This window comes from Abramis brama (assembly GCF_963993115.1).
Source record: "Abramis brama genome assembly, chromosome: 15".
NCBI lineage: Eukaryota > Metazoa > Chordata > Actinopteri > Cypriniformes > Leuciscidae > Abramis > Abramis brama.
In genome coordinates, this window is record NC_139977.1 from 11,631,110 (window position 1) to 11,642,639 (window position 11,530).

Here is an 11,530-nt window from a genome sequence, read left to right on the forward strand (position 1 = left end):
ATTTTAAAATACAGTAAAATTGTAATATTGTGAATTATAAATACAATTTAAAATAACCACTTTCTATTTGAACGCATTTTAAAATGTAATTTATTTTCAGCATCATAACTCCAGACAAGAAACATTTATAATTATTAACATTGTTGTAAAATTGATATTATATAAAACTTTCAGGAAATTTTCTTTCAGGATTCTTTGATTAATTGAAAGTTAAAAAAAAAATGCATTTATTGGAAATGGAAATCTTTTGCAACATTTAATTTTTTTTAATCAGTGTACAATGATTAGAAGTATTAATTATTCACACATATCTCAAGGTTTTTGTTATGTTTGTACATTTCTTCTTAATTAATGCCAACACCAGAACCAACTGAAATACATTGTATTCTTGTACTTGGTGAATAAAAATCTCCTTAAGTCTAAAGTCTAAAGTTAATAGTTATTGCATCTTATCATACCAGTTCAATTCAAGAGAAGGAGAGGCTTTCACTGTCTAACCCACAACAGACTACTCAAGGTAATAAGAGTGAATGGCCATAAATTATCATCCAATATGATATATGACATTTTACGTCACGTTAATATTTTATCCCCGCCACTAAATATGTCATTGTAAAAATGCTAATTGACCAATCAATCATTATGCTATTGATTTTGCAACTGCACGAGATGCAAAGTCCTACTGGAGGTGAACACGAGATGAAGTTTATCAGCAAGTCACAAAAACAAACATTTCAGATCATCAGATTTGTGTTTCAATGTTTCAAGAAACAGTAAGGTGCATTTAGATGGCTTTATTAGAGCATTCACACTCATATATCAATGATTACAGCTTACAGTCTGAATCAGTGCTACCAAAAGCACTCACTGGAATATATGGTGTATTTTTTTGTGCAAGAGGTGTCAGGATGCTTGTACAGCGTCCACTGTATTGTTGTCTCTGAAAATGAAACGTTTATCTGGATTTTACATTTAAACTCAGCCTGTAAAATAAGATTTACACTCGTTTTTGCTGTTAGGGTCGCATTTTATAGCATTTTTACTCGTTTTTTTACCCTCTGAACTTACATTTGCACAACCTTCTCTGGTGCTGGCTGACCTATAGAGCAACAGATTCTCATCCAGACAGGACGTCCAAGGAGGGTATCCAGAGTTCATCCACTGCTGGAGGGGTGGACAGTACCACACGACTGGAGGACACACATCCAGAGGCCTGCTGCTGTATACCTGAGACACAAAGAACACAACACCTGGAGATATGTTCATATTTTCTTCTCAAGTGTGCTCTTGTAAGCTCTATTTGTAGATTTAAAGGCAGGGTAGGTGATTTGTTCCAGAAACATTTTTGGTTATGCTGGTTAAAAGCCTCTTCACATCCTGATAGCAATCACTAAGTTAAAGGGATAATTCACCCAAAAATTAAAATTAGCCCATGATTTACTCACCCTCAAGCCATCCTAGGTGTATATGACTGTGTAAGCTAGTTATTATAGTTGATAAAGTTTTAAATATGGATATTTTTCATACACAAATGCATCGCTTCGCTTCAGAAGGCCTTTATTAACCCCCCGGAGCTGTGTGGAGCACTTTTATGATGGATAGATGCACTTTTATGGACTTCAAAACAGAAACCGGCCATTCACTGCCATTATAAAGCTTGGAAGAGCCAGGACATTTTTTTATATAACTTTGGGTGAACTATCACTTTAAAGGAACACTCCGCCGTTTTTTGAAATAGGGCTCATTCACCTTCTTTCCTACATTTAGATAGGTGGGCAAATGCATTTTTGTCTCAGTGCATGCATTGTTTTAGTTTGACTGGGTCGGCGCTAGCTTAGCTTAGCATAATGAATGGAATCCTTTGTTGCCAGCTAGCATGTCCTGAGTAAAAGTGATATAAAAAAAAAAAACCCCACCTAATTACTTCTTGTGGCCTGCGTATTCACAACGAGTACAAATAGCGATGCAGATTAACACTAGGTGATTTCCTATGCAGATATTGACTTGGGACTATATTAGGGGGAAGCACAGGCGAAGCACTTCTACTTGGGCGCAGAGATATCTCGCCCAAGTAGCAGTGCTTTGCCTGTGCTTCCCCCTAATATAGTCCTTAATATATAAGTCAATATTTGCCTAGGAAATCGCCTAGTGTTAATCTGCATCGCTATTTGTACTCGTTGTGAATACGCAGGCCACAAGAAGTAATTAGGTGGGGGTTTTTTTTTTTTTATATCACTTTTACTCAGGACATGCTAGCTGGCAACAAAGGATTCCATTCATTATGCTAAGCTAAGCTAGCGCCGACCCTGTCAAACTAAAACAATGCATGCACTGAGACAAAAATGCATTTGCCCACCTATCTAAATGTAGGAAAGAAGGTGAATAAGCCCTATTTCAAAAAACGGTGGAGTGTTCCTTTAAGTGGTCTAAATGTATTTATATGTATACTGTATCGCAGGGATAGGCAACTCCGGTCCTGGAGGGCCACTGTCCTGCAGAGTTTAGCTCCAACCCTAATTAAACACACCTGAACAAGGCAATCAGTGTTTTCAGGATTACTAGATAGATACAGGCAGGTGAGTTTTTATGAGGGCTGAAGCTAAACTCTGCAGGACAGTGGCCCTCCAGGACCGGAGTTGCCTATCCCTGCTGTATCGTCTGTGGAAGGCGTAGGACCATACAATGTTTGTCCAATCATTGAATTCGATGGCCTAACTGCCTGTCAACGTATTTCCATACATCCGCGCAACTGCTCGCGCAGACATAACACGTCATCCGCGCGTTTCATTTTATGCAGAGAAACAGCAGCCACCTTCTCCTTCCTCCTGAACCAAAACAACAAGCTTATGCTGTTTTCATGCCATAACTAGAGATGGAAACCCGCGATGTTATACTCAGAGAAGTTCGTGACTCTAAGGCCGTGTGTCCACCAAAGCGTTTTTAAAACACCATGAGCGTAGCGAGGTGCTGAGCGGTTTTTTCACGCTGAAGCGCCGAGCGCTCTGCGTTTTTTACAGATCGCCGAGAGTTGAAGAATGTTCAACTTTTCACTTTTTACCCAACCGTCCAATCACAGTGGAGGAGGGGCGGGACTAAGACCACACCAACCAACCACAACATTCTGCTTGTACAACGTCAACAGATGACAACAACAAGCATAATAACGGAAAAAAAAAACATTTAAAACAAGAGCCAGAGAAAATACATTACATTGGATCGACATTTTAATATAGAATCAACACAGAAACAAAATATGTGTGAATTGAGATACTAGTAACATTTTCACGGATCTTCCGTATCATAACAAGCAAAGTGTCTCAACTGAAAAAAACGCAACGCTTCCAAAACGCTCTCAAGCACTCACAGCTAGGCGTTTTCAGCAGTGCGTCTAGCGTTTTCAGCTGGCTAAAAACGCTTTGGTGGACACACGGCCTAAATTGTACATTTCAATGGCAACACTATCAACGGCGAAATGAATCTGCAGCAGTCAGGTGGTACAGGTCAGAGCTCTTTAAGTTGTTTATGTTCATTATTATTGTAATGTTTTCTGCTTCGAGAAATGAGGTAGTTAAACGCCATCTCTCGTCTTGTGACGCTTTGCTGACGCTGCTGTACTGTGTTTTGAAGAAGGCGTGGCTTTGGAGACGCTCTGAAGGGAGGGTGGGATCTTATGCTTTCAAAGCTAGCTTGCTATTGCTAGCCTCTCTGAAAATTGCCTACCCTACCTTTAAAGGGATGGGATTTGCAAAACGGCCGGCAGATTTTGAAAATACACAACTCAAATGGTCCTACCTTCTTTCCTCCGACGCTGGCCCTGACTCCACCCATTACTCTCTCTCTGTCTCTCGTGGTCACGCACGCGAGGGGGATGGGGGGAGGGGGGGATGGTACGACCGCTTGATTGACGAACTTACTGTCCAATGATTCTAGGTGGTCTTGGAAATGATTGGCTGGACTTTTTCGAGTCCTGCCCGTTCCACAGATGATTAAATTGCTTAATTTTCCTTTCAGTGCTTCTAACTCAGTGGCTGTAAGTGGGTTAGGAATAGGATTTCAAGTGATTTTGAAAAAATGGACAAAAAAGAGAATCACATACCCCACCTTTAAGGAAGAAACATGATGATTATATTTTTCTCTTTGTGTATGTTACCATGTCACTCCAGCCACATGCTTCATTAGAATGGTTCTCCACACCTGGACTGCCATTTAAATTCAAAACCATATTGTCCTGGTGCACAGCATCAGCACTGTATGGAAAACGTTGAAGGGAAATAACAAGAGTATGCGAAATTGCAATAAATGTCACACAGTTAAGGTGATGATACACAGGGCAACTTTTTGAGCAATGTTGCTGGGCAATCTTGCCGAGCGATTGTTGCTTGGGCACTTTTCCCATTGAAAAAGGGCAATAAATTTCTATCTGGATAATTTAGATCAGTCGTGGGCCCTGTGTCTCATCTGGTTGCCCGTTGACGGCAACATTGCCCAGCAACATTGCTCAAAAAGTTGCCCTGTGTATCATCACCTTTAAAAACAATTAAAACACAACACATTACATTTCAGCATGCTAAATATCACTTATCTTACAACAAAAGAAAACACTATACTGTTCAAAAGATTTTTCAATGTTTTTGAAAGAAGTCTCTTATGCTCTGCATTTATTTGATCAAAAATACAGTAAATTGTAAAATTTGATTACAATATTAAATAAATGTTTTCTTTTAGAATATATATTTTAATATGTAATGTATTCCTGCGATGGTAAAGCTGCATTTTCAGCATCATTACTCCAGTCAGAAAATGCTGCTCAATATTTTTGTGGAGGATTCTTTGATGAACAGAAAGTTCAAAAGAAGAGTATGCGATTTCGGACACAGACGAATTGTTGAACTTTCTTCTTCTACAGACATGTCACGTGAATTTACATTTATTTCAGCCTGAGGCTTATTCATTCCACTTTTGGTGTGAAAGGGCCTTTACATGTGCCAAAAATAGATATTTTTTTGTTATTAAAAAACAAACAAGCAAGCCCAGCCCAGGTGAGGAAAAGTAACGCAAAAGTAATGTAACGCATTACTTTTCATGAAAAGTAACACAATTAGTTCTATATATCCTTTTTAAGGAGTAACGCAATATTGTAATTCATTACTTTTAAAAGTAACTTTCCCTAACACCGCCCATCTCCAATGAAGTACATACTTGTAGTTTGACCTCATTGCCTGAAATACCTCTGTGGTCCAGTGCTTAGTAATCCACAAAAAAGCAGCCCTTTTTTAATACCCATAATGCCAAACTCTGCCATAAACAAAAACACTGACAAAAGTGCATGAAACTGTACCTTTTTTTGTAATCTGACACACCTGTTTGCTATCAGTCCATTCTCCATGTGGTATGCAAGCATGTGATTTCTGTGATAATGGCCACCTAAAAATAACAAAGCACAAGCATTCTGTTAAGATAACACGTCTGCCTTTAAACACTGATTCTCAACACTGATTTTAGTTACCCACCAATTTTACATTGTAACTTGATTGGCTGCCCATAGAGCCAGATTCCATTGAGAAGTTCAACTGCATACGGAACAGCTTCAGCATGCTTATAATAAACACATCCATAAGGAGCCTGCTGTCCGTCTCGGAATATATGCACCTTGTTTACCGGCCCAGCCTGGTAAGTGAATCATATATGAAGAAAAAAAAAAAAAAAAGTGTATGAATTTTTTTTTTTTTTTACAATTTCACACTACAGCAATAACAAAAAAAAAATTCTTAAAATAAAAAAATAAAAATAAAAAAATGACCAACAATCATAATATTTTACAATTCTAATATTAATAAAAAAAAAAAATTAATTTAAACTGGGGTCCGGAAACTCCAGAAATGTGTGACAGGGGGTCTGTGGAAAAGTCTTAAAAATTAAATAATTAATAAATCAGATTCAAATAAATAAATGAATGAATTAAAAAGAATAGTTTACTATTAAGTATATTCAGTTATATATATATATATATATATATATATATATATATATATATATATATATATATATATATATATATATATATATATAACTGATTAAAATTCAATAAACTAGATGTACCGCATGGCGGTACAAAATATGACCGCCGCTCAGGCCTGCACTGGCTTTCCACAAAAAGAAATGACGTGGAGCAATTTGGCCTTATTGCGTGTTTATGTATATACCTAAAAAAAGTAGTAGTATGTGCATGTCTGTGTGTGTGTGTTTGTGTATGTGTGTGTCTGTGTGTGTGTGTGTGTCTGTGCGTGTATGTATGCGTGCGTACATGTGTGTGCGCGTGTGTGTTTGTGTGTGTGTCTGTGCATGTGGATTTGTATGTGTGTGTGTATGGGTGTGTGTCTGTGCGTGTGGATGTCAGTGTGTGTGCATGCTTGCGTTTGTTTGTATTCCTGCATGTGTGTGTGTGACAGTTAGGGTTGCCAACTTCAGAAAAGGAAAATGCGGGACAATCGTGGTTATTTATAGGAAAATGAGGGACACTCAAAATATTTGTACTGTATCACACAGTGTACGTCATTTCAGTGTCTGCAGTTAAGTTTGTGTTTAAAAGGTTATCAGACATAAACACATTTGTATTGCTTAACCTATTTATGTATTTAATTCTAAAAATAATTTTAATGTCATACATGAAAAAAGTCACATTACAAACAAACCATAGTTCAAAATAACAGCATTTATCTAAAATAGAAAGCTTTTTTAACATTATACACTAGGCTTACAGTTCAAAAGTTTGGGGTTAGTAAGATTATTTTTTGGGAAAAAAAATAAAGAAAGTAATTGTCTACTTTTATTCAGCAAGGATGCATTACATTAATCAAAAGTGACAGTTAAGATAATGTTACAAAAGCTTTCTATGTACTTTCTAAAAGCTTTAAAACATTAATAATAATCAGAAATGTTTTTTGAGCATATATTCCCTCAGGTAGATTACATGTTTTCTTGCGTGGCTGGATGTTAGACTCATGAACAATAATCACGTTGTTTGCATTCGCCAAAATTGATTAGCCGAAATCAAAACGTGGACAGTGAAAGGAAATTACCGTTAGCGCGAGACGAGTCCGGCTTGAAGCGGAAGCGACCAGACGGCAGAGGATGTTCGCAAATCAAACAATGATTTGTCTCAAAACAGTGATTAAAAAAAGCTGTGATTGGATGATGACAGGTGTCGGTGATCATTCTCAAGTGTCGTGGTCAGCACTGCTGCTGTTGCTGTTGTATCAGTCAGTGGTTTATCAGCTTGTCAAAAAACGGGACACGGGAGGTCACGCAAGGGACAAATAAATTAGGCCCAAAATGCGGGACGTCCCGCCTAATTCGGGACAGTTGGCAACCTTAGTGACAGTATCATCCTAAACCAGCAACCCTTCGCTCAACACCACCATCTACAGGCCGATGAGTGTACAGTCACTAAATGTGCACATAAATGAATTTATTTTATACCCCCCCCATGGATGAAATTCTACGAAACTTAGCATACCCCCAGAGGATGTCAAGTTAATCATACACATGAAATATGGTGCAGTTCTGAACATCTAAACTGAAGATAGGGGCGATTAAAGCAGAATAATATTGCATTTTCATTTTTTATGGGAGGGGCGCAAATCACAAATGAGTGATTATGGGGTAGGTTGATGTGGGCCCTTAAGAGCAACATACCATAAAAATTTCTTCATCCTCGGTGCCACGGTTCAGGTAGTTATTTAGGAAAAACTGCATTTTTTGGGTTTGGGGGGGCCCAGCGCGGGGGGGGGCCCAGCGCGGGGGGGGGGGGGGGATGGGGGGGGAGTGGCCCCCAGGGACCAAACGAAATTTTTCCGTAAAAGTCTAGTGGGGCTACATGCCCACCAAATTTCATGTTCCCCGGTGTTTCGGTGTCCCTGGTATCGTTGACGAAAAATTCAGTAGATGACGAAAGAAAAAAAAAAAAAAAAAAAAACCTTTGACAATCCCTATATGACCGCTAGGGCCAGCAACCAGTTTGGGGTGGCACAGAAATCTTAATTATTGTTTGATAAAAAATAATTTGAATATAATGTATTGGACTGTTTAAGTGCCTACACAACTGAACAAAGTTAATTTGTACTTAATTGTAATTGAGTTAGTAGTGAATTAGGAATCATGGAATACTGAGTGAATTTTTTTTTTTTTTTATTATTATTACCCACCACCTCATATTAAAATTAATTAAATAGTAATAAAAGGGCACACACTATAGCTAAAGTTCAACTTGCTTGCTCTACATTGTTGCATCTTCATGGATGAGATAGCATGCAGATAAATACTGTAGTCCAAAGATTATTCAACCTTCAATGCGTTTTTTATAATCAATGAACTCTTTAACCAATTCCGAGTTTGTCAAAAAAGTTGAACTTTCTATATTAGTTGTCAAAATAAATAATTGCAACAGTTCTATAATACCTAAATTAAAAAGGAAAACAAAAGTTCTCTTTTGAATCCCCATGTGCAAGAATGTGAACAAGGCGGAAGTCAACAGCACATAATGTAAAATGAACAAATTACAAATTTTTACAAATTAACAAATTAACGCAAAATGAATGCATATCTTCTAGTACAAATGCACAGTGCTCACATTTATTTGGACATTAAAATATTACATATCAGTTTGTGCCTTATATTGTGATCTCACATTGCAGAATAATTTAATCCAGACACATGTGACGCATAGTAGCCTATAACAGATACATGCATGCAGTTTTGACAGCTTTAATCGCCTTTTTGATTCTTACATGAGTTAATTAACGGCAACTACGGCTACAGCACGCCGCATCTGCACGTAATGTGCAAGCACAGTACAACGGCTGTCAGCCATATGACAGAAAAGTTACTTTTACTGACATTTGGCCTGATAACATCTCATTTTACCGAAGACAGCCAACTGAATAAGGACAACGCCGTTTTCTCAGCATCTGACAGAAATGTCACAAGCTTTCACACACACCTTCTAAAATAAAAGTAGCATGAGAAAAAAAGAGAACTACGTTTGTTGTTGACTGCACTCTATTCGACTTACTCAAAACGTTCTTGCAACCAACCAGTTGAGAAAGATTGACTCTATATTTACTATGTGCGTGAGAAAAAAAGTCTCACGTTTTTTGTGGTCTTAAAGAGACGGTTCAGCGTTTTAAAAACACAATTTTTGTCAATAAAAAAAGAGACAGAAACAGCAGTTGTGAGAGGGGTGGCCAAGCTTAGACCAAGGTTTTGGCCACTAGTGATGGGCGATACTGCAAATTTCGGTACCGATCCGATACCAAGTAAATACAGGGCCAGTATCGCCGATATCGATACCGATACCAATACTTTTTCATTTTGAAAGCATGCACTTTAACTTGTATGCACTTTCCTGTGCTAGAGCAGTGTGTCATGATTTATGAGGTGAATGCATCATTAATATGATAAATCTGAATACGTTTTCATGACTACTAGGCCTAAATATTTTGTGATTTGTGCTCTCAACTCGCCTGTAATTACTCAGTGACTTTTACAAAACGACCCTAATTACAGTACTAGCCTACAAGTACTAGCCTACTGTTCAAAAATTTGGGGTCTGTAAGATTTTTAATTCTCTTCTGCATTTATTTGATCAAAAATACAGTAAAAACTGTAATATTACAATTTAACATAGGCTATCTGTTTTCTATGCCATTCAAAGCTGAATTTTCGGCATTATTACTCCAGTCATGATGATATTTCATTTTAATATGCTGATTTGCTGCTCAGGAAACATTTCTTATTATTATCAATGTTGAAAACAGTTTCATATTTTTGTGGAAACCATGATACATTTTATGCAGAATTATTTGATGAACAAAGTTGAAAGAACAATTTATATGAAGTAGATTTTTTTTTAACAGTGTAAAACCCTTGACTGTCACTTTTGATCAATTTAATGCATCGATCCTTGTTGAATAAAAATATTAATTTCATAAAAAAAAAAAAACTTACTGACGTCAGCATTTTGAACCGTTATGCACACTTTTGGTTTGTTTATTGCGAAATAACTCCCGATTGTTTCTCTGTGTCATCTAAGCAAGGCTTCGTTTCCCAAACGCACTGGGCCTGTGAGCTCAGTGAAGTACCAGCATCGAACGCTCTCTGTGATTGATTGGTTTCGTCTTGTATCCAGATGACTAGGAGAACAAGTTCTATCCTACACAATTATCCGCTAACATTCGCTTATTTTTCCACTTAGAAGCTTATTTTACGCACTGAATTGCGTGCTAAATTAATAAAAAATTACTAGTAAAAAAACACCCATTTGGATCGATATTTTTATGTGAGGATCGATCCTTTTTGATACCACGTCAGTATCGAAGTATCGATACTTCAGGATCGATCCGCCCATCACTATTGGCCACCCCCTAGCTCCGCCAGTGGATCTTTGGAGTCCATGGCATCTAAAAGACTGAAACCTCTGCTCTAAACGTTAGCAAACGTACCCAAGAAATATGGGATGCAATAACCGATTTGTCAAGAAGACAAGAATCATTTGAGCATTGCATATAAATAAATAATCTTCAAGACTCTGAACAGGTGAATGATGATGGCCTGGATGAGCTCACCTGCAGAAACAACTCGAACAGAATCTCCTCCGTCACACAGCTGTGGATGTTTCCCACGAGGATGGTCTTGTCGAGATCTCTGTCCCTGTCAAACATTCTCTAAAGCGATTTTAAGGGTTTGAAATGTTAGATTTATTTTTTTTATATATATATTTTTCGGTTGATGTTAGACAGTCATGCACTGTTTTTATAAAGACGGTGTTTGGTTTGTCGTAATGAATGACTGAATTGCGACACCGCAGTACCACCGTGAGCCACTAGATGGCGATATCGCCCCTAAAATATCTGGACGAAAAGTGGGATATATCTGCACTGATCTATTTAAATAATCAGTTATATAGATGAGTGGCATGTCATTGCAGACGGTAACAAAATATCAGTTTTGAAAGTGGCATGGTATAGATAGCACAAGCACACTTTTCAAACGACACCTGCGGTTACTCTAAATAAGCCACCTGTGTGAACTTAAAGTGACAGTTCACCCCAAACTGTTAATTATGTCTTCCGCTGAACACAAAATAAGACATTTAGAAGATTATGGGCTACCAAACAGTTGGTGGACCCCATTGACTTCCAACGTCTTTTTTTTCCCCATACTATGGAAGTCAATGGTGCCCCACAACTGTTTGGTTACCTACATTCTTCAAAATATCTTTCTGTTCAGCAGAAGAAAGAAATTCATACAGGTTTGGAACGACGTGAGGGTGAGTAAGTGATTACAGAAATGTCATTTTTGGGTGAACTAACCCTTTATTATACTACTATTGTATTATATATTAATTCTATATACATTTTAAGAACTATGAATGATTTATATATTTAATTAGATAGTTTTCCAAAGTTATGTTGGTCAACCAATGTAAAAAATAATATGTGCACGCAGTCTCAAACGCATGTTTAATTCAGTT

The 11,530-nt window shown here is 37.5% G+C and overlaps 1 protein-coding gene across 1 annotated transcript; it reads right to left on the reverse strand.

Annotated features, from left to right (window-relative positions):
• Nucleotides 1–73: 73 nt before the first annotated feature.
• rbm11 (RNA binding motif protein 11) lies at nt 74–10,865 on the reverse strand. The gene is made up of 6 exons (XM_084136916.1): nt 10,623–10,865; nt 5,511–5,667; nt 5,361–5,424; nt 4,151–4,247; nt 1,069–1,227; nt 74–940 (listed from the first exon to the last, which is right to left on the reverse strand). The coding sequence occupies exons 1-6, from the start codon at nt 10,716–10,718 to the stop codon at nt 827–829; spliced, it is 687 nt and encodes a 228-aa protein (XP_083993042.1). The 5' UTR covers nt 10,719–10,865; the 3' UTR covers nt 74–826.
• Nucleotides 10,866–11,530: the final 665 nt, after the last annotated feature.

Bases quoted from the DNA above. Each gene is read 5' to 3' on its own strand.
- rbm11 (XM_084136916.1), bottom strand. From the start codon at position 10,718: ATGTTTGACAGGGACAGAGATCTCGACAAGACCATCCTCGTGGGAAAC. The intron at 4,248-5,360 runs GTGTGTCAGATT...TTTTCCATACAG, and splicing joins AATGGACTGATAGCAAACAG to TGCTGATGCTGTGCACCAGG. The intron at 941-1,068 runs GTAAGTTCAGAG...TTTCATTTTCAG, and splicing joins CCAGAGAAGGTTGTGCAAAT to AGACAACAATACAGTGGACG.